We start from the raw sequence: 22,959 nt of genomic DNA on the forward strand, positions 1-22,959 counted from the left end.
CCTGTACTTCTTGTCTGTATCCTTTCCCCGCTTCCTGTTCTCATTCCTGTCGCTCCCCCTCTTCGTGGAGGAACAACACAGGACCCTGTGCTGTTCTTTTGTCTGCTTGGCCCTCCCCGGGTTTGCTGCTGGTTCTTCCTGGGTTGGCTACCGACCCTTCCACCTCCGTGGAAGGGCGGTTCCCCCTGCCACATTCCCCACTTCCGCGGGGGAGCGGCACACCGCCGGCCGGCTCTCTCGGGGGCTGCACAGGTGTTCCTTCAGATAGATGTTCCCCTTAGATGTTCCCCGGTGCATGCCGTCTCTCTCCTCCTTTATAGTCCTCCTCCGCCAATCCTAACTCGGCTGCCCACATGCCGAGTACGCTGCTCTCCTCCAATCAGGAGCAGGATCAGCTCCTGGAGGTCATCACTCAAGTTGGCAAGAGGCAGCTGCGTAGAAGCTGTTTTCTCCTCTCCCAGCGCCATATTGTGGGAGAGCAGATGCATAGAATAAGTCTTAATTCCAGTAACTCAGTCCAGTCCGGGTTGCTCCCCACAGATCCCCCTTTCTTTTTATTTTTTGGTGTTGATACGCGCCTGTCTTCGGTGCCCCGCGGCACACACTCTGCTCTGCTTGCTGGAGTTGCCCACAGGTGCTTACAAGTCCTATCAATCAGGCAAACCGAATCCGGGTCCTCTCTTCGCCATGTTGTGAGGGGGTTTTTAGGCGCTGATGCGTGCCTGTGTTCGGTGCCCTGCAGCGCATGCTCTATTCTGCTAGAACTGCCTGCAGGTGCTTACAAGCCCTATCAGGCAAACCAAATCCAAGCCCTCTCATTGCCGTATTGTGGGGAGACTTATTGGTGTTGATTCGTGCCTATCTTCGGTGACCTGCAGCTCATACTCTGGTCGAGCTGCCTGCTGGTGCTTATCGCCCTAATCAGGCAGACCGAATCCAAGCTCTCTCATTGCCGTGCGTGTTGTGGGGAGGCCTTTCTCTATTTCTCTATCTCCGGGCATTCCTATTTCTCCTGTTTTACTTCTATCTACCAGCATTCCTATTTCTCTCATTTTACTTCTAAACTTCTGTTTCTCTTATCCCTGCGGCTTTCCGGCGCCCGCCCCGCGGCAGCTTCACGGCTCTGCGCGGCTTCTCGGCGCCTCGCCTCCCCACGGTGGCTTCCCGGCTTTGCGCCGCACTCCGCGGTCTCCGCGCCCCTTCGCGTCCGCACCACAGCCTTGCGCTAGCCCCGGGTTCCCTATCTACTTGTGCCCCACTCGCTCTCTCTGCACGCGGCGGCTTCCACGAGTCACACAGCACAGCTCACGTTTCCGCCACCACTGGTATTCAGTCCAAGTTCCCTGGACTAACCTGGCGAATTCCAACCTGGTGGCCCACGTCTCTGCCTCTGGTTCCAGATTTTCGCCTTTTGCTCCCCGGGCTGACTTGAAGAATTCCAAACTGGCTTACGTCTCCGCCTCGGCCTGCCCCCCGCGGCTTCAATTTCCCTAACATTTTTCTCTACCCGGTATGTTTCCCTAAGTTTTCTTCCAACAATATTCCTCCCTCACTTTTCCTGGCTTCTCCCCACAGTCCGTATCCGAGTCTGTTTGTTCTAGCTTTCACTTTCGCTTTCAACCTTAGAGATTTCTCCCAGCTTCCCCCCGTAGTCCGTATCTGAGTCTATGCCTAGGCTTTCAATAGCTTCTTCCGGCACCTTTTTCGTCGGGCTTTCCCCTAGGCTCTTCGCTAGTCTCTCTCTCCGGTATTTTCCACTTCTTCCCGTTTCTTCCTTCCTAAGTTTCCTATCCAAGTCACGGCACCATTATGTCGCTCCCCCTCTTCGTGGAGGAACGACACAGGACCCTGCGCTGTTCTTTTGTCTGCTTGGCCCTCCCCGGGTTTGCTGCTGGTTCTTCCCGGGTTGGCTACCGACCCTTCCACCTCCGTGGAAGGGCGGTTCCCCCTGCCACATTCCCCACTTCCGCGGGGGAGCGGCACACCACCGGCCGGCTCTCTCGGGGGCTGCACAGGTGTTCCTTCAGATAGATGTTCCCCTTAGATGTTCCCCGGTGCATGCCGTCTCTCTCCTCCTTTATAGTCCTCCTCCGCCAATCCTAACTCGGCTGCCCACATGCCGAGTACGCTGCTCTCCTCCAATCAGGAGCAGGATCAGCTCCTGGAGGTCATCACTCAAGTTGGCAAGAGGCAGCTGCGTAGAAGCTGTTTTCTCCTCTCCCAGCACCATATTGTGGGAGAGCAGATGCATAGAATAAGTCTTAATTCCAGTAACTCAGTCCAGTCCGGGTTGCTCCCCACAATTCCAGTTGGGTTAGTAGTTTATCTGCCCTCCCAATTCTTTGTTAGCTAAATGCAGGAGTCTTAGAGAACAGTATATATAAATTTCAAAGTTGGATGGGACTAACTGGTTTTCATACGTGTCTACAAATGTCTGGGTCTTTTTAGAGAGGCAGAATTAACATAAAGAAAGTGTGTGTTACAAATGACAACTCTAGAGCTGTACTATTGGGTTCATATTCCTCTGACCTGCTTCTTTCTGGTCATTTCATTTTGGGAAAAATCACCTCACTTCATCTCCTTGTTTTTCAGTTTGTGAAGTGGGGATGAGAGTAATAATACCTTCAGTAGTACTTCATCCGTCAAGTGGGAGTAAGAGTACTAGTCACTCACCTCTTGGGGTTGTTAGGAGGATTGAGTGAGTTGTATATATAAAACTCTTAGAGTATAACCTGGCACACAGTAGATGTTAGTTTAGCTTATTATTCTTACTCATTAGCTTTATCACTCTTCTTTTCAGGATGTTCTGCCTGATAAAGAAATCATTGTGGACATGATAATGTTCCTGTGGCAGAAATGCAAATTAGGAATTCAGCGATTCAATATGACTGGAAGTGATTATGCAAAATTCAACCTGAAAATCAGTACTAACAAAGTATCTCTTTTTTTGCTTTTTGCATTATATTATCCATTTATCTACTTGAATAACTAGTATAATTTGCATATGTATTTGTTAAGATGTTCTTCTTTATGCTGAGTGAGCCTTTCCTTTAATGTGCATTCTTGTACCCCTGCCTGCCCCACTTTTATTTGTTTTGGTGGGTCAAGCTTTAAACAGAGGAATGAACATAGTGAGTTGTAGGTCACATGAGCTTGGATAACTTTGTTAGGAAGATTAGTACTACAGAATACAAGTAAGCAAGGATTTTAAGTTTTTCTTTCCCTCAATAATATGGCTAGATTTAAGAGAGCTGTTCTATGGGAAGGAAGAAATTGAGCATTTGAGTATTATAACTGGGAAACATGGAAAAGATACTTTAGTACCAACAAAGATTTTAGCTCCAGTGGTTCTAAGGCTCCTGAGATCAGCTCTATTAGGATTTTTGTCACCTGTTCCTGTTAAGATGTGAGTGCATGAATATTTTTTGTTATCTTAGATCCCCAAATGTGATGACTGGTTTTATGTGCTAATTGTTGGGGATATAGGCATGCAGGACAGTTTCTAAGGCTCCTAGTATGGAGTATGAAACCCCAGAGTCTCCTCACTGATTTGGAGGACTTTAATGGTGATCATAACTCTCACTTCAAAGAGAGAACGAGAACTTTGAGGATACAGACACTGTTTATTGCTACATAAAAAGAACAGATCATCCATTTGCCATTGTGGCCATAGATATATAGGCTATAAGTTTAAATGAATCTTTATGAATTTATATAGCAGACTAATTATTAAATATCATTTTAGAGGATTTTTATATTATTTAAAATTAAGATGCATTAATGAAAGGAGGAGGTACCTGCATGACATTTTCATATGATTAGAGGATGGTCATTTTTTTTCCCCCACCACAATACTGCTTTGAAAAAGTTTTATTCTACTTGAATAAAGTTTTATTTATTTTTAGAATTTTATTTGAAGGTGGGGGGTGGATAGAGATCAATCTTTTATCTTCTAGTTTAGTACTCAAATGCCTGCACCAGCAAGTTCTGGGTCAGGCCAAAGCCCGGAGCCTGAAACTCAGCCTGAGTCTGCTAATTGAGTAGGAGGGACCCAAGTACTTGAGTCCATCCCTACTGCCTGCCTGGGTATGCGTAAGCAGGAAGCTGATTGGAAGCAGAGTAGCCAGCACTGGAACCAGGCACTTTGATATGGGATGAAGGCATTCCAAGCAGTCTGTTTTTTTTTTTTTAAGATTTATTTTATTTATTTTAAAGGCTGGGTTATGGAGAGAAGGGGGGGGGGAGATCGAGAGAGATCTTCCATCAGCTGGTTCACTCCCTAAATGGCCACAACTGGAGCTGAGTTGATCTGAAGAGCCAGGAGATTCTTCTGAGTTTCCCATGTGGATTCAAGGGCCCAAGCACTTGGGCCATCTTCCACCGCTTTTCCAGGCACAGTAGAAGGGAGCTGGCTCAGAAATGGAGTGGCTGGTACTCAAACCAGTGCCCATATGGGATGCCAGCACCACAGGGCTGCAGGCCGGGGCTTTAACCCACTGCGCCACAGCCCTGGTCCCGAGGATGGTCATTTTAAGGAAGTACTAAGGTTTGAAGAATGTGAATCCTCTACAGTGCAATATACTCTTAATTGATTTGGGTGTGTATTTTCTCTTTTTAGTGGGTTTATCTTCTGTGGCAGATAAATGAAGTCATTCATTCCTGTAAGATGGAAGACATTGACGTGGTGGTGGTGGCAGAGGTCACACTACGATTAAGTGAAATACTGGAGAATCTAGGAAGCCCACAAAGAAAATTTAAAAATTTAGGTAAAATATTGAATGAAAAAGTATGAGATTTTTAATATATGCATACATAAAAAGAAAAACATAAGTGTAAATTAGAACAGAAGCTAACTTGTGTTAATGGAAACTAGGCATTTCAGTGTTGTGCTTCTTGATGATTTATAATTGGAGATAACACAGGTTTCATCAAGTGGATGCAAAGAATGTTATATGCTCCATGGTTTAAGTGGCAGGCAATACTTTTTGTTGTCTCCTCACTCATATATCTCTATTAATTGCCACCTATACCTCTTTTGCTCTCCCGTCTCTCATTCTTTCTATTTTTCTCCTTCTTTTATCCTCTTTCATAATTTTTTCTTTTCCATTTCTCATAAGGGTGAATGTTTTTTGAAGGAAGAAAATGCTTTTTTTGGTCACCATTGTACTTTTTTTTTTAAAATAAATATTTATTTATTTGAGAGGTAGAGTTACAGACAGTGAGAGGGAGAGACAGAGAGAAAGGTCTTCCTTCTGTTGGTTCACTCCCCAGATGGTCACAATAGCCAGGAGCCTCCTCCCAGTCTTCCATGCAGGTGCAGGGGCCCAAGCACTGGGCCATCCTCTACTGCTTTCCCAGGCCATAGCAGAGAGCTGGATTGGAAGAGGGGCAGCCGGGACTAGAACCGGCACCCATATGGGATTCCAGTGCCGCAGGCAGAGGATTAACCTACTGCACCACGGCATCAGCCCCACCATTGTATTCTTGATACCCACACAGGGAGGCAGTTCAAATATTTGTTGAATGGACGAATATCCTTCTACCTTTTTTCTCATTTATTATTCTCTCTTCTAATTCTTCTTTCTTCATTTCTTCTGTTTTTCTTCCTTATCCTATTTAAGAAATATGTATTTGTTTTTATTTGAGAAGGGGGGGAGAGAGAGAGAGAGAGAAAGAGAGAGAGAGAGAGAGAGTGTGTGCAAGCTCCCATCTGCTGGGTCACTCCCCAAATTACTGCAGTGGCCAAGGCTGGTTTGGGCCAAAGCTAAGAGTCAGGAACTCAATCCAGGTTTGCCATGTGGGTGGCAGGAGCTCAGCTGCTTGAGCGATCACAGCTGCTCCCTGGGTTGGCGCTGGTAGGAACCTGGAGTCAGAAGCCAGAGCTGGGAGTTGAACACAAGCACTCTGACACGGAGCACGGTGCTCTAACGTGTGTATTAACTGTAAGGCCAGCTGCCAGCCCCCACTGACCTCTTTTTGCACTCATTTCTTTTTTTTTTATCTTTTATTTAATGAATATAAATTTCCAAAGTACGACTCATGGGTTACAATGGCTTTCCCCCCCATACCGTCCCTCCCACCCACAACCCTCCCCTTTCCCACTCCCTCTCCCCTTCCATTCACATCAAGATTCATTTTCGATTCTCTTTATATACAGAAGATCAGCTTAGTATACCTTAAGTAAGGATTTCAACAGTTTGTTCCCACACAGAAACATAAAGTGAAAAATAATAGATGATTTTTTTTTAAATGATGATGAAATCAGATCAGACCTATTGTCATGTTTAATCCCAGTGAGAGTCAAGTTGGGAATTGATAATTTCTTTTTTTTTTTACAGAAGATCAGTTTAGTGTACATTAAGTAAAGATTTCAATCGTTTGCACCCCCATAGAAACACAAAGTGAAATATACTGTTTGAGTACTCGTTATAGCATTAAGCCTCAGTGTACAGCACATTAAGGACAGAGATCCTACATGAGGAGTAAGTGCACAGTGACTCCTGTTGTTGACTTTACAAATTGACACTCCTGTTTATGGCATCAGTAATCTCCCTATGCACCAGTCATGAGTTTCCAAGGCTATGGAAGCCCCTTGAGTTCTCCGACTCTTATCTTGTTTAGACAAGGTCATAGTCAAAGTGGAGGTTCTCTCCTCCCTTCAGAGAAAGGCACCTCCCTCTTTGAAGACCTGTTCTTTCCACTGGGATCTCACTCACAGAGATCTTTTTGCCAGAGTGTCTTGGCTTTCCATGCCTGAAATACTCTCATGGGCTTTTCAGCCAGATCCGAGTGCCTTTAGGGCTGATTCTGAGGCCAGATGCACTCATTTCTTATACACTCTCCTACTCTCCTTGTCCGCCATCACTCTTCTCCTTCCAGGAGATGCCGTCTCTCAAAAGATGGTCAAAGCTCTGCACCGTCTGTTTCATTGGGAAACTCACAGGTAGAGAATGAGGTGTGGATGTCCATGGTGTAGCTTCACTTTGCCGTTTCATCCCACTTGCAGAGTCTGTGTGACATTTGGAGGACTTTGTAATAAATAATCATTGCTCCAGAGATTCAATAATGTGGCTCTGCTGAGCGTAGTTGAGTGTGGCTTTGCAAATGGAGTTTTAGAGCTGTGGTTTTCAAACTTTGATTGCTGCAGGCACTGCCTGGGGACTTGTTTAAACTCTAAGACGCAGGCTCTTTTGGTCATAGTTCAGCTGGCAGAGATTGTTCTCACCTTCGTTAGCTTCCCAAGTGAATGTGAGCTCAGGTTGGGGGTCTTCAGTCATTTAACACATTGAGTGGCCTGAATTCATCTTTTAAAAAGATTTATTTATTTATTTGAAGGTCAGAGTTACACAGAGAGAGGTGAGGCAAAAAGAGAGAGAGAGAGAGGTCTTCCATCCGATGGTTCACTCCCCAAATGTCCGCAATGGCCAGAGCTGTGCTGATCCGAAGCCAGGAGCCAGGAACTTCTTCTGGGTCTCCCATGTGGGTGCAGGGGCCCAAGGACTTGGGCCATCTTCTACTGCTTTCCCACGCCATAGCAGCTGGATCGGAAGTGGAGCAGCTGGATCGGAAGTGGAGCAGCTGGATCTTGAATTGGCACCCATATGGGATGCGGGCGCTTCAGGCCAGGGAATTAACCCACTGTGCCAGAGCGCCAGCCACTGAATTCATTATTTTGAAATGTCTTAAAATGCCTTTCTCGTTTTTAAAACTTGTTTTATACAGAATTTCAAATATAAAGTAGAGGGAGGAAATAAGTCACTTAGATCCATTATCCCAGCACAAATAATTATTAACATTTTCCCAATCTTAATTCATCTCTCTCTGGGACACTTTTCCCTCCCTAGAGTGTTTTAAAGCAGACATCATGACATTTCAGCAATGACTATCTCTCTCTTTCTCTGTCTTTTAGATAAGGATTGTTTTTACACAGAGCCACAGCACTATTATTATTATACCTTACAAAATTAGTAGTAATTTCCATGTCCCTGATTACATTAAAATGTCTTCCTTTCTCACTTCCTTTTAAGACTTTTTTTTTTTTTTTTTTAAAAGAAACTGTCTTTTCCTGAAGGATTCCCATATTATGGAATTGGCTATTTGCTTCCTTGTTTGGTTAACTTGTTTCTCTGCCTGGTAGTCACATCTGAGGGCTAACTGAGATTCAAGTGATATCTTGTCAAAGCGAATTCTTGCCAATTATTTTTTGGCGAGAATACTCCATAGGTCTTGCCATTTACTCTCTATTGCCTTGAATCTAGAAGCGTGTAATGCTTGGTTGTCCCACCTTTTGCGCTGTACAGATTTATCCCTGAGTTCAGGTGTTGTCAGCTGGGCTGTTTTCCTAAGCTAGTTCCTTAGAAGCAGATTCTTTTTTTTTTTTTTTTTTTAAGGGAAAGGTTTATTGGGGGAAACCGACAGATTGGAGGGAAGGGGCAACGAAGGAAAAGAGGCAGAAAGAGAGCATAAGAGAGAGCAAGAGAGAGATAGAGAGACCAGGAGACAGAGAGAGAGAGGAGGGAGAGAGGGAGAGAGGGAGAGAGGAGAGAGAGAGGGGGGAAGAGAGAGAGAGAGAGGGAGAGAGGGAGAGAGGGAGATGGGTGTTCAGGAACAGGTCCTTTGAAAACTTTGCCAGGGGGTGGACAGGGAAGTAAGAGCAGCGAATCCCATCAGGGTGGAGGTGGAGCTTGTCACCAGCGGTTGGGCCATGTGGCCACCTGGAGAAGCAGATTCTAAGACAGTAATTTGATTGAAGTAGTTCATTTGGGATCTTCTCCAGGGAAGCACAGTGAGGGAATGGAAAAGTGTTACAGGGCAGGAAGGAAGCCTGTCAAAGTACAGAGAGTTAATGAGCAAACAGCTGTTTGTGGGTTCAGGGCTTACTTCCTTGTGGGTCCTCTGGGAGACTATATGGCATGTGCCTCTGAGAGCTGGGAGACAGGGTATTTAAACCACTTTTGTTGTCCTCTCTTGAAGGCTTCTGGGAGTGAAGGTGAGAAGCTGGAAGGGCTACTACTAATTTCTATCATTCCATTTGCCTTTATTATATTGAATTCTTCAGTGAAGAACTTTTATCATCAACTTTTTTGTTACTCTGGTTATTTTTTGAGTGTGTGACGGACATTTTATTTGCTTAATATCTTGTAGAAAGAATTTGAAGGTTTGGACAATGATTTCTTTCAGAGAAGATTTATACTTGCTTTTACTAGATGCATGAAGACACTAATTCTTTGGATCCTTTAATTCCAATTTTAGAGATATTTTGAAACTGAGATGTTCTGTCCTTGAAGACCTACTTTCAGTTCAGCCTAACTCCTGAAGGCAGCCCCTTCTGTCTCTTATCCTTGTTGGGCCCTGAATCCCAATTCTTGTTACTTTAGCTCCTCCGGGCTGTCAAAAGGACTATTCAGCTTCTCAGTTTCCCCTGTGGAACTGATGTAAGTCCCAAGTGGGAGAAGTAGCTCTAATGCCGCTGTGTATGCTCTGTATCCCTTTCCAATATCCTGGTCCTGAATTTTTTTTCCACTGTCTTCTTAACTTGTAGATTTTTTAAAAAGTGTACTTTCCAGCTTTTCCACAATCAGGAGAATTTTCCCAGATTACTCATTACTGGAGGCAAAAGGCCCAGTGATTACTTTTTGAAAAAATCTGTTTCTTATTCAATTATATTGTTTGGTTTGCTTGTTACTTTTAGGAGATTATTATTTTAATTGTCTGAGTAGGAATGGGCTAAAGACAGGTATCAGTCCTTTTTCGTGTTTAAGTTCTAAAGTACTAATTGGAGTATAATCCATTTATAAATTCAAAAACATCTATATTTATGTAATGAGGGATTGCCCCATTTATATATTTAAATGCTTATTACTTTCCTAAGAATATTATTTTTGTCACTTTATTGGCACATAAAACATACAGTGCAAATCATTCATTTATATTATGACAATCTGCTTCAAGATGTTTATTAAGTAATATATCATTCAGTTTGAATTATTAAAAAATTTAAAATAGAAAACCAACATTGCCTTATAAACATTTATATTTGTATTCCTCTGACTTAAACTTGTCTTTTCTGATACTTGTCCAAACTTTAGGCTTTTATGCTATTATTTTCTGAATGCTTTCAAATGGATTTGTAGAATATATTGGAAGATCAATCTCTGTACAATGTATTGGGTTATTGTAAACATGATTCTTGATTTGGTTTGTTGTATTGCAAGATGCTGTTGAATGTAATAGTTACATGGAAGAAACAATTTGGTATATACTCAGTTCTAAAATGTTGGACTTAATATCATGAGTAATTAAAAAGATAACCAGCTGAGCACAATGTTTTTCATGATTATCATTCACGGTTACATTTCCATTTGTCTCCTCCTTTTCTTTCCTCTGGTTCCCCCTTCTTTCCCTTTGTTTCTTCCTCTGTCTTATACTCTTCTCCTCTTCTTATTTTTCCTTTCCCCCCTCCTCCTCCTTTTCCCTTTCTCTCTTTTCTTTCTTTTCCAGATTTGTCTTCAAGAAAAGCTACTGAAGAATCCCTGGGGACTCCAAAGGGGATCCCTGAAATTCTTCCAATATTAAAGGTATTATAACACTCAAAATGTTAATTTTTATTTTCAGATAATATGAAATTTATAAATGCATAATGGCTCATTATGGAAATAATTTTGAATATTTAGTATTTAAAAATGTGTGGTATCTTTAAACAGAATTACAGGGACTTTTTCTGCCCTTTGCTTTCTCTAGAAAAAAAATCTAGTCAGTACTAAGAATTAACTAGATAAAATATCTTGAAAGTACTCATAGTTACGTTTTCTCTGATGTTTTGAATGTATGTGATTGATAGTCTTACAGGGCAGTGATGTTCTATTCAGCATATGCCTTTGATGGGTTGAATGAGTTCCTACCTGTTTAAGTACTGTTGACAGTCTCTGGCACATGGAAGCTTCTCAGTAAGCGTTTGCTTGATAGGAGATGGGAGCTGGGGGAGACGAGTGCTGTTCCTCTTCTTCAGTATACTTTTTTTTTTAACGATATGAGTATTTGAATTATTTCTGAGTATTGTGGATGGTGTTGTTCTGTAGAGCTGAATGGGATTTTGGGGAACTGCCTCATATTCATAACACACATTTATTTATAGGCAAAGTCTAGAACAGCATTCTGTACACTCTGTGATACTCACGCTGTGTTACAGATAGTGATGGCACTGGCATGGCCAAGCAATCCTGAGTGATTTGGATTAAATACAATAGCTTTCTTTACTGTGAGGCCTCTCAGAATCATTGGTTTGTTGTGAGCCTGTGATTTTCCAGGGAGGCGATATAGGACAACCTATGTTCCATTATTTGAGTATGGAACCCCTTTCACCCATCATGGAAAACCTGTTTAGGATATGTCTACTCTATGGATTCTAGTTGAAAAGTACTTTTCTAGAGAGAAAACATGGTGAACTGTGGTTTGGTTTGCCTGATTTAATTCCTAAAATATAATATTATGAATGTATGTTGGAGGATACTTCGAGATATAAAAACTGAAGAAAAACGTATGTAATTTTATGACCTAAATATCATTTTTCTATGTTCTCTACTAGTCTGTCTCATATTTCTTTATTAACATAATAGCATCCTGATGCTTTTTCTTAGTGTTATTTCATCAATGCTTTGTTGCTAAATTTTGATCCTCATAGTTACTGTATTTTCTTGAAAAAATCCATTTAAAATAGAAGAGAAAATCATAAATGATATTATAATGAAGACTCATGCTTCACATGCTGGCCAAGAAACAAAATGTTCATAGGACAGTTGTCCCTGTACATCTGTGGGGGATTGGTCCCAGGACCCCTGGAGCTAACAAACTCTGAGGATGTTCATGTCCCCTGTATAAAATAGCATGTAACCTACGCCCATTCTCCTGTATACTTTAAATCATTTCCACCTTGTACATATACCTAACACATTTGGATGCTGCATAAATGGTTGTTATGTCATACTGTTTAGGGAATAATGACAAGGAAAAATGTCTGCACTCGTTCAATACAGATGCAGTTTTTCCCCCTGAGTGTTTCCAATCTGTGATTGGTTGAACCAGTGAGATGAAACCCATGGATGCTCAGGGCCAACCATGCAGATGGAACTCACCTCTTGTACTAACCTCTCCTAATCACACTGCCTTCCCCCACAGCTAGGACTAACTGGTGTCCTAAATATCAGGCATTGTAATACTAGTTTTTCTTTTTTTGAGAGAGAGAGAGAGAGAGAGAGAGAGAGAGGTCCTCCATCTGCTGGTTCACTACCCAATTGGCCACAATGGCCGGAGCTGTGCCGATCCGAAGCCAGGAGCCAGGAACCTCTTTCGGATCTCCCACACAGGTGCAGGGGCCCAAGGACTTGGGCCATCCTCCACTGCCATCCCAGCCCATAGCAGAGAGCCGAATTGGAAGTGGAGCAGTCAGCACGAGAACTGGCACCCATAGGGGATGCTGATGCTTCAGGCCAGGGCATCAACCCACTGCACCACAGCATTGGCCCCATTGATTGGCTTTTAATAATATACCTATTCCACTGGGTTGATATACAATTTAAATGAAATATTGGTGACATTGTGAAAACCAGAACACATTGTAGCTATGCATGTTCTATATGGAGCATTGAATCTCAACTTAAGATTCTTTTTTTAAATTTTTTAAAATTTATTTGACAGGTACAGTTATAGACAGTGAGAGAGAGAGAGAGAGACAGAGAGAAAGGTCTTACTTCCATGGGTTCACTCCCCAAATGGCCACTACGGCCGGCGCTGTGCCGATCTGAAGCCAGGAGCCAGGTGCTTCTTCCTGGTCTCCCATGCGGGTGCAGGAGCCCAAGCACTTGGGTCATCCTCCAGCCTTCCCGGGCTACAGCAGAGAGCTAGACTGGAAGAGGAGCAACTGGGACTAGAACCTGGCACCCATATGGGATGCCGGCAACACAGGTGGAGGATTAACCAAGTGAGCCATGGTGCTGGCCCCTCAACTTAAGATTCTTAAATTCACTGGAAGGGGAGCAAAGTGGGGGGAAAAGAGTGAAAATGTATTGTAAGGAGATTCATTTTCTCATCTAGCAGAATCTTTAGGTCAGATAAATTTGTATATTTTGCATATATGTGTTGGATTTCAAAAAGTTTATGGAAAAATGTAATTAAAAGATACATTTTTTATAGTGTCAAAAATTTGAAATCGATGCCTTTTCATAATATGAATTTTCCATGGACTTTTTGAAAACCCTTTGTTCATGCCATTATTTTTAAAATACCAGATGCTATTGTAATTACATGACATACAACAATTTTAAACTTTTACTGGACACATAACATCTATTTCTTCAACAAATGGGTTATAAAATTACAATAACTAATGAATATCTGCATTTTAGGACTATAGCAATTAAAAGGTTAGTGTAAACAAAGCTTTAAGCCCAGTACCTGGAACATGTTTTAATTAAATACTAGCTGTGATGGTGATGATGGAGATGGTAATAAAGATAATTAATGATGGTGGTGAAGATGATGATAGAATGTGGGTGTATGTGAGGCCTTTGACATTTTTTGATGTTAGAAAAATATTCTCAGAGACTTCTTTTTCTGGCAAAATGGCAAACTTGATGGTTTAAAAAATGCACTTGCTAGAAAACACTGAGATATCAGACAGACCTGAAGAAATTTCTTCAAGTACAATGAGAGCTCACAAGACCGTAAAGTAAATCCTGGGGCCAAAATAGAAAGGGGAACTGGAAACCAGAGCAGCAAGACCAGAGTAGTAAGTTTAGGAGTAAGTGCTGTGGGAGGTTGGTGAGTGTAGCTACAAAGAAGTTTCCGTATTTTAACAGCCATCCAGGGACAAGAGATGAGGCCCGGGCACATGAGAGGGGATCGGCACTGAGACAACATGCAGTTTTAGCATAAAGTTGGAATCTACAAAAGACTACATCCTAGGGAAAGGTAGACAGGAAAAAAAATCAGCCTGTTTGTGTAGGGAGATGGCTTGGGTACTGAGGAGAGTGGATGGGAGAGTCTCTCCTTCTAATGATTTATAACCTTGGGCCTTCCCGCAAGTAGGATTCTTATTTCAATTTACACTACTTGTTTTCTTAGGAACCTCTGTGAGCCCACATCTTGAATGGGCATATACAAGTATAATCCAATTTTATATATGCAATGCAAGTGTGATTTAACATTAGAAATTCTGTAACGTGCTATATCACATTAGCAGATGAAAGGAAAAAATATGACTACTTCACTAGACAAACAGATGCAAGAATCTCCCTTTAAGAGTATAACTTACTAGTTAGGAATAGAAGAAAGCTTCTGTATCTGACAAAGGGTATCATCTAAAGACCTTCAGTGAAGTTATGAGAAAAGGTTAAAAGCAGTCTTTTTATTCTGATACAACTACATAAGGATATCTATTATTCTGTTCAACCTGCCCTGGAGGTCTTAGACAGGTGACTAATAAAGGAAGAGCAGGGGTTCAAAGATGGCCTAGTAGAGGTGCCCAGTACTCTCCTGCTCCCCTACAGAGAAGAGGCAAACCAGTATCTGGCTCCCAGCATTTTGAGAACCCAGCCCTCTGCAGTTTACCACTCTATTAAGAATGGAGCTGCTGCTGTCAGAATTCATGCCTCCATAGAGGACAGCAGCCTCTGCCTATCCCCGTCCTTGGGCCCCCACAGACACCTCACCATGCTAGCCCAGGGAGCTACAGTCTCACAGATCCAACTTGACCCAGCAACACAACTGTGACCCCAGTGCTGAAGCCCATGCAGTGCTGTACACTACAGTGGGTCGGCTCAGTGAGGGGAAGGGTGCTGCTCCTAGAACCTGGAAGATAGCACTTTGGAACCTGGGGCCTGTCACCCTCCACTGGCTGCTGCCCCTGACTCTTGTGGCTGGCCCATGCAGCTCTCAGTTCGAGCAAGGGCCATGCACAGCCTGTAGCCACTGAGGGTGCACACAACACATCTCTGTGCCCTCAGGGCTACCATTGTTAGAAGTCCCCACCAGCAGTGGAGCACCACCCAATGTGCTCTACAACCAGAATGGCCACACAGTGGTTGCTCCAACCCAACTGCTATGAACACCACATGCTCTTGGGCCACTAAAGGCCCCCCTCCCCACAGCAGCACTTGGAGACAGACATCATGCCCCAAACCATCAATTACGGTTGAGAAGCTTTAGGGAGACTACAGTACAGTGCCATGCCCATTTGGGATGAAAATCAACAGAACCTCCATCTAGATGTCCATCAGTAGAAGAGTGAATTAATAAGTTGTGATATATTCCTCAAGTTAACACTACTTCATTGTAGCTATGAAGATTATTAACTTACAGTAGATTTGAACTAGAGTCAGCTTGGCATCATTACAATTCCCTTCTATAATCACCTCTGAATTACAGGGTGGACTCTTGAAATAATATTTACAGCATCTTTTTTCCATATGGTTCTAGGTTAGTCTTTTAATAAGGGGCATTTGCCTGAATGTGTGGTGCAGAGAAAACAGCATACTTATTTGGGATGTGTGAATTTACAAGCTGTGCTGAGCAAGGTCTTGCAATTCACCTGTGTCAGGGCAGGAGGTACTTAAGGTTGTGAACTGCAGAGGATTCTGAGGGAGCCCTTGAGAATCGCATGAAACACAATTTTCACCGACAGCTGTCTTGATCTTTGCCTTCCAACTGTTATGGGTACCTCTATGTCTTTGCATTAAGTCCTTTTCTACTTGAAGTATCTGGAGTAGTTCTATTTTCATAAACAAGCCCTGGGCAATCCATTGAGTCACGAACACCAGCATGAATAAGTTTCAGTAGCATACAGTTGAATGAAGAAAGCAGCCTTTTGTAAGAGAAATTTTAAAAAATATGGAAAGTGATATTGCATATTGTTCAGGACACATGCAGTAAAATTTAAAAACATGGAAAAGAATGGTAAAACCAAATCCAAGGACAGTGCTACCTCTAGGGGCAGAAGAGAGGAATAACATTATAGGAAGTTACAATTATGTACATGTATGCTTTATTCCCTAACAAATTCTTGAAAAAATATGGAAAATTTGAAAGATGTTGCCCTTTGTCTTTTCTACGTTTGTGAGAATAATTACCTTCAAAAGATGTTTAGTTTTTAGAAATCACCATGTAGACTCTTGGGTTTGATGGGCTTTAAGTCTAAATTTCCAGCTCTATGATTCTGAGATTTAACAAAAAGTCAGCTTTTCAAATTATGGATATGAAAAGGCCAAATTATGTGAGCTCTATTTTTAAAATTCACCTGTATATTTGGTTTAATGAGCATTTTGAAAACAGTAAGTGGAAGTTCTGTGCATGCTTGTGAAAAGCTTATGTTTAGAAAAATGAAATTTATTATCTTCACTTTTACTGATTATATTCACAGTAAATAAAAATAGATGAATTTAGTAAGAAAAATAATATTGTTTATGTTAAATCAACTATTTAAATTTCTAGATTTTAAAAAATATTTATTTTTATTTGAGAGATTGATCTTCCATTTGCTGGTTCACTCCCCATATGACCAGAAAGAGATATCTTCCATCTGCTGTTTCACTCCCCAAATTACCACAATGGCTAGGGCTTGGCCAGGGAGAGGCCAGGAGTCAAGAACTCTGTCTTGGTCTCCCACATGGGTGGCAGAGATCAAAGTATTTGGAGCATCATCTACTGCTTTCCCAGGCACATTAGCAGGGAGCTGGATTGGAAGTTGAGTAGCTGGGTCTTTTACTACAACTCCAACACTCCAATGTGGGCTTCCAGTGTCATCAGCAACAGTTTAATACTACACCACGATGCCAACCCCTAAGTATCTTTTTTTTCCAAAAATATGTTGCAGTGGCAGAGAGACAAACATACAAATTCACATCTGTTGGTTAGCTCCTTAAATGCTGCAAAAACTGGAGCTGGCCTACGCCTGAGCTAGAAGCCTGAAACTCCATCTGAGACTCTTATGTGGGTGGCAAGGACCCAAGTATTTGAGCAATCACTTGCTATCTCTCAGGGTCTGCATTTGTTGGGAACTGCAATCAGAAGTTAACCTAGGCCTCAGACCCCAGCACTTTGATATGGGTTGTGGGTGTCTCAACAGATGTCTCAACAGTCTTAACCGCTATGCCAAGCCCCCACTGCTGGTCTTGATTTTTTAACAAAAAAAGAGTTTGAAAATTTTGCATATGATTTTTTCTCACATTTTCTTTTTCTTTTTTGTTTATAAAATTATTTTAGAAAAAACCCATGGAGCTGTTATCTTTTGCTTATGAACTTCTTGACAAAGCAATTGATGGAATAAATTTGAATTGCATGTTAACTACTTTGCCAAATGGATCATCAGTAATTGACCACTGTTACGCCAAGGTAAAAATGGAAAAATCTTACATTAGATTAAAGCTTTGCTTAAGTAGGAAAAGTGCTGGCCTTGCCAGTAGGTAAGTAAACACGATTTGCGGTGGCTTTCCTCTCAGGCCAGAAATAGAGTCCTGTCTTCCCAGAATAAATCAAGGAGCGTGAGGAGTCTTTGAATTTGTCAAAGAAGGGGACACTGGTGAATTCTAAGAGCATATTTGTTGTGTGTAAACCAATTACAGAGGATTCAGAAGTGAACAGAATTTAATGACTAGAAGTAAGATGAGTGTAACTTGAGTGCTAATAGAATACAGCAGTTTTTTGTCTGTTTTTATAACTATATTTCTTTTTCTTTTTATAACAAATCTGCTGGACCAAAGTGCTCCAAAGATGCAGCTGGAGACACTTACAAATCAATCACAGCCAACAGTTTCATGATGGATTTGCATCTTGAATTAATTCAAGCTCAGCACCGAGTTGCCATCGTGCTTCTTGACCAATTGCAAGGTAACAGTCATCAAAGCAAATAACCGTTCTGAATGAATTTTAAGTCAAGTTCAAATACAGAGCCAGTTTAATTTGTAAATTGTATTCTTGTTGATTGTTTTCTGGATAAAGTTAGTTATTTTTTCTTCTCTGATTAATATCAATAGATACCTTTCATTACCGGTTTATACTTTCATATAAAATCAGTTAATAACCTTCTAAAATAGTTTAATTAATTCTACTTGTTTGAGTTATAATAAATTATTGGAATCTTGCTAATTTAATGAAAAAAATGCTAAGTGCCTACCAAGATCCAGGTATCTTATGAAGATTGGTACAAGTCAGACAGCATGTACTTGAGCTTCTGGTTCAGTAAGCCAACTATAGCAGTCAAGATTAATAAATATGTTGGAATAGAAGTGAGCTAAGTCACCTGCCCTACCACCCTCCTGTCTACCCCCAAACCCGCCCCCACTGCCTGTACCCCCTTCCCCAGCCTCCTTCCCTCAACCCCACTCCTTCCCCAACTCCTGGCTACTGCCCACCTTACCCACGTACAACCCAACTTCCCACCCCCACCCCCATACCTGCCCCCAACTCACGAAGTGCCCCCTTACCCTCCTCCAGGCTTGGGCCTGCCACCGGCTAGCTACCCACCTCCCACTATCCCCCCTGGAGGGCAGCCACCCATGCCCCCACCCATCCCTCTGCCCCACATGCTGCCTGTCGGGGGGCTAGGGTGAGTGGCCTGGATGAGATAACATGATGCCTTTTTTTTTTTTTTCATTTTCGATTATCTTAATATACAGAAGATCAGCTTAGTATACATTAAGTAAGGATTTCAACAGTTTGCTCCCACACAGAAACATAAAGTGAAAAATAATAGATGATTTTTTTTAAGTGATGATGAAATCAGATCAGACCTATTGTCATGTTTAATCCCAGTGAGAGTCAAGTTGGGAGTTGATAATTTCTTTTTTTTTTTTTTTTTTTTTTTTTTTTTTTTTTTTACAGAGGATCAGTTTAGTATACATTAAGTAAAGATTTCAACAGTTTGCACCCCCATAGAAACACAAAGTGAAATATATTGTTTGAGTACTCGTTATAGCATTAAATCTCAATGCACAGCACATTAAGGACAGAGATCCTACATGAGGAGTAAGTGCACAGTGACTCCTGTTGTTGACTTTACCAATTGACACTCCTGTCTATGGCATCAATAGTCTCCCTATGCTCCAGTCATGAGTTTCCAAGGCTATGGAAGCCCTCTGAGTTCTCCGATTCTTATCTTGTTTAGACAAGGTCATAGTCAAAGTGGAGGTTCTCTCCTCCCTTCAGAGAAAGGTACCTCCTTCTTTGAAGACCTGTTCTTTCCACTGGGATCTCACTCACAGAGATCTTTTGCCAGAGTGTCTTGGCTTTCCATGCCTGAAATACTCTCATGGGCTTTTCAGCCAGATCCGAATGCCTTTAGGGCTGATTCTGAGGCCAGAGTGCTATTTAGGACATCTGCCATTCTATGAGTCTGCTGAGTATCTCACTTCCCATGTTGGATCACTCTCCCCTTTATTTATTCCATCGGTTAGTGTTAGCAGGTACTAGACTTGTTTATGTGCTCCCTTTGACTCTTAGTCCTTTCATTATGATCAATTGTGAACTGAAATTGATCACTTGGAATAGTGAGATGGCATTGGTACATGCCACCTTGATGGGATTGAATTGGAATCCCCTGGTATGTTTCTAACTCTACCATTTGGGGCAAGTCAGCTTGAGCATGTCCCAAATTATACATCTCTTCCCTCTCTTATTCCCATGTTCTCCCTGATCGGTGACAACTGACTGAACACCAAAAAGGAAACCTCCTGAAGTGAAATGGACACTATGGGAAACGGTGACTTGATCAGCATAGCCCTGACTGTTAATGAACAACTTAATACATTATCCCTCTTAGTAGTTTTTTTGTCTGTTCTACTTAATATGACTGGTTTAATTCTGTAATTAATACACAGTTATTCTTAAGTGTTAAAAATTAACTGAAATGTGATCCCTGTTAAACATGATGCCTTTTTTCTTTTGTTTTTAACCAGTTTTTCTAGCCAACCTGAAGATTAGTTTAAGTGGGTAAGCAGCAGGGTACCTTGTGTAATGCTAGACAGTTGCAGTCCTGAGGTCGGACTCTACCCCCGTCATGAAATCGGGGTGGTCCACGCATAAGATGGGGAGGGCGGCTTCAGTGTGGCCTGGGCAGCACCTCTGGTGGCCGACTGCAGGGGCATCCTGCGTCTTGCCTGCACTGGGCTACTTCCTACGAGTGAGAAGGTTCACGAGCCCCATTGGCCCAATAAATAGCTTCAGTGAGGAGTAAATTTCCTCCTAGAAATCAGTGCCTATTTTTCCTGGAAACTCAGTTCTTAGTCCAGTTCCATCTGAAGTCAAGCTGTCGTCATCGTGCCCATTCGGTGACACTCTCCTCTGACACCGTGAGATGAACCGCTCTGATTTACAGACGGCACATCCTTTGTGTTCGGATTATACTGGAGGGTTTACCATGTTGGGTGGCATTTTTCTTTTTCCTCCAAGGAGTAGGAGAGAAACATACTTGCAAAGTAATGTGTATTTACATCTACTTGCAGATTCCTGTACACATTGATTTTTTTTTTAAGTGTGAACCTTAACATACTGTGAATTCCATCTTGGTTAGAAATGAGACTCCTTCACTCAGTTATCCAAATGAAATCAGTTCTGAAACTAAAAAAAAAAAAAAAAAAAAAGAAGTGAGCTAAGAGTATTGTGGACACACGGCAATATCAGTGTCAGACAAGAAGGTCAGCAGTGACTTCTTGGAAAAGGTGATAGTTGACTAGAAACTAATAACAAATATCTTTATGAAGAAGGTAGAAAAAGAAGCAGGCATTTAGGAATTGCTGGAGTGAGAGAGAAAGGAGGAGGGATGCTCCCATCTGCTGATTTACTCCCCAGATGTTTTTTTTCTCACACGGGTGGCAGGAACCCAATTACTTTTGTCATCACTGCTGTCTTGAAGAAGTCCACAGGAAGCTGGAATCAGGAGTTGGAGCCAGAAATTGGATCCAGGCACTCCAAAGCAGGATGGGGCACTTTAACTACTAGACTAAAAGCTCATAGCCCCAGACTCATGACATCTTTCTTTTTATTTTATTTATTTGAAAGGCAGACTGACAGAGAAAAAGAGACAGGGACTGAGAGAAAGAGAGAAAGATCTATCTTCCATTCATTGGTTCATACCACAGGTGGCTGCAAAAACTGGGGATGAGCAGGGCTGAACCAGGAGCAATTATTTGCATTCAGGTCTCTCACGTGGGTGGCAGGAGCTCAAGTACTTAAACCACCTCTACTGCCTACCAGGTGTGTTAGCTGGGAGCTGGATTGAAAGTGGAACAGTCTGGATTCATATGATTTGCAGATGTCCCAAGCAACGGTTTAACCTGCTGTGCCACAATTCTAGCTCCCTACACCCCCATAGCTTTTTGAAGTACTCTAGTATATGTATACATACACAGACACAATTCCTGAAAAATGAGTTGTAGACATGATATTTGCCACTAAATAATTTAGTATTTATTGCTTAATAACAAGGACATTTCTTTACACAAGAATTATACCATAATTACTCTCATGCAATGTAACATTTATTAAATATGATTTTTTGTGGGAAAATGGATTTTATTTTTAAATGACTTAGAATCTAATCAAGATCACTCATTGAATTTGGCTGTCATGTTCTTCTTTTATCTAGAATAATTCGTGCAACTTTTTTCTTTCATAACATTGTTGTTTTTAAGACATACTCCACCATTTGGATTTTACTAGTGGTTTCTTTTTTATTATGTAGGTGATATTGTGTGCATCCCATTGCATTATGTTATACTTGTGCATGTTGTCCTATCATTGGTAAGGCAAAGTGTTGTTTGTTAAGGTGGTGAGGTGATATCTGCCAGATGTCTCCATTATAAGGCTATCTTTCCTGCTTTGCAGTACAAGCAATGTGTGATGTTGTATGATGCTTTGAGATGGAACGAATATCCTGTTCCCCAGCAGATTTTTACCCAATGGTTTAAACCTCCATTGGTGATCCTTCCCCAATCAATTATTACAGTGACTGTACAAGGTTGTTTTCTAATTGAATTATTCCTGCTGCATTTATTTGCTGAAATCCTTTGTAAAGAAGAACTGCCCACATTTTGTCCCTTTTTACATTTTGCTATGGATTAAATTCTTTTTTAAAAAGATTTTATTTATTTATTTGAGAGGTAGAGTTACAGACAGTGAGAGGGAGAGGAGACAGAGAGAAAGGTCTTCCTTCTGCTGGTTCACTCCCCAAATGGCCTCAACTGCTGGAGCTGCACTGATGTGAAGCCAGGAGCCAGGAGCTTCTTCTGGGTATCCCACGTGGGTGCAGGGGCCCAAGAACTTGGGCCATCTTCTACTGCTTTCCCAGGCTGTAGCAGAGAGCTGGATTGGAAGAGGAGGAGCCGAGACTAGAACTGGTGCCCACATAGGATGCCGGCGCCCCAGGCTGAGGATTAACCTACTGCACCATAGCGCTGGCCCCTGAATTAAATTCTTTTTAAAATTTAAGTCTTGTAAAATCAGCTACCATCATTGTTTTTTTTTTTTTCTGATGTTCAAAGTCACAAGTTTTGTCAGTGAAAGGTCCTCCAAACTAGATCGATTTGTATTCTTTTGATACATTCCCATTCTACTTGAGAAATTTCTTGCTTGCTATACAACAAAATGTTCTGAACAAATCTTATGTTTTCTCTACATGAAACCTAGAACAAGCCATTTTCCAAGGACCCTTAGTGCCTTTTGGTAGTAAATGATAATTTAGAAACCAAGACCTGTGAGCTAAGAGTTGTTGCTATTGGGATGTCAGCTAGTTCCTTTTAGTGACTAGGGAAAGGATTTACTCATATATAACTAAATTATTTTATTTATTTATTTAATTTACATGATATCATGTAATGTTCTTTCTGGTATCTCCAATTTGGAGTCCAATACTGAAGGATTCTTCCTCACCTTCTCTGTTTCCTTTGTCTTCCTTCTACAATATTGAGCACTCTA

At 41.7% G+C, this 22,959-nt stretch overlaps 1 protein-coding gene across 17 annotated transcripts in view; it reads left to right on the forward strand.

Annotated features, from left to right (window-relative positions):
• CFAP54 (cilia and flagella associated protein 54) overlaps window positions 1-22,959 on the forward strand; it is a 372,233-nt gene that overhangs the window by 46,253 nt on the left and 303,021 nt on the right. For all 17 annotated transcript variants that reach the window (XR_011380202.1, XR_007919544.2, XR_007919541.2 and 14 more), the window contains exons 13-17: window positions 2,801-2,935; window positions 4,619-4,766; window positions 10,501-10,577; window positions 17,254-17,382; window positions 17,751-17,877. Coding sequence is in view for 11 of the 17 variants with exons in the window: in XM_051845787.2 (XP_051701747.2) it covers window positions 2,801-2,935; window positions 4,619-4,766; window positions 10,501-10,577; window positions 17,254-17,382; window positions 17,751-17,877 (616 nt within the window). In the remaining 6 variants the exon portion in view is untranslated. The remainder of the gene's footprint in view (window positions 1-2,800; window positions 2,936-4,618; window positions 4,767-10,500; window positions 10,578-17,253; window positions 17,383-17,750; window positions 17,878-22,959) is intronic.

This window comes from Oryctolagus cuniculus, chromosome 11 (genome assembly GCF_964237555.1).
Source record: "Oryctolagus cuniculus chromosome 11, mOryCun1.1, whole genome shotgun sequence".
NCBI classification, from domain to species: domain Eukaryota; kingdom Metazoa; phylum Chordata; class Mammalia; order Lagomorpha; family Leporidae; genus Oryctolagus; species Oryctolagus cuniculus.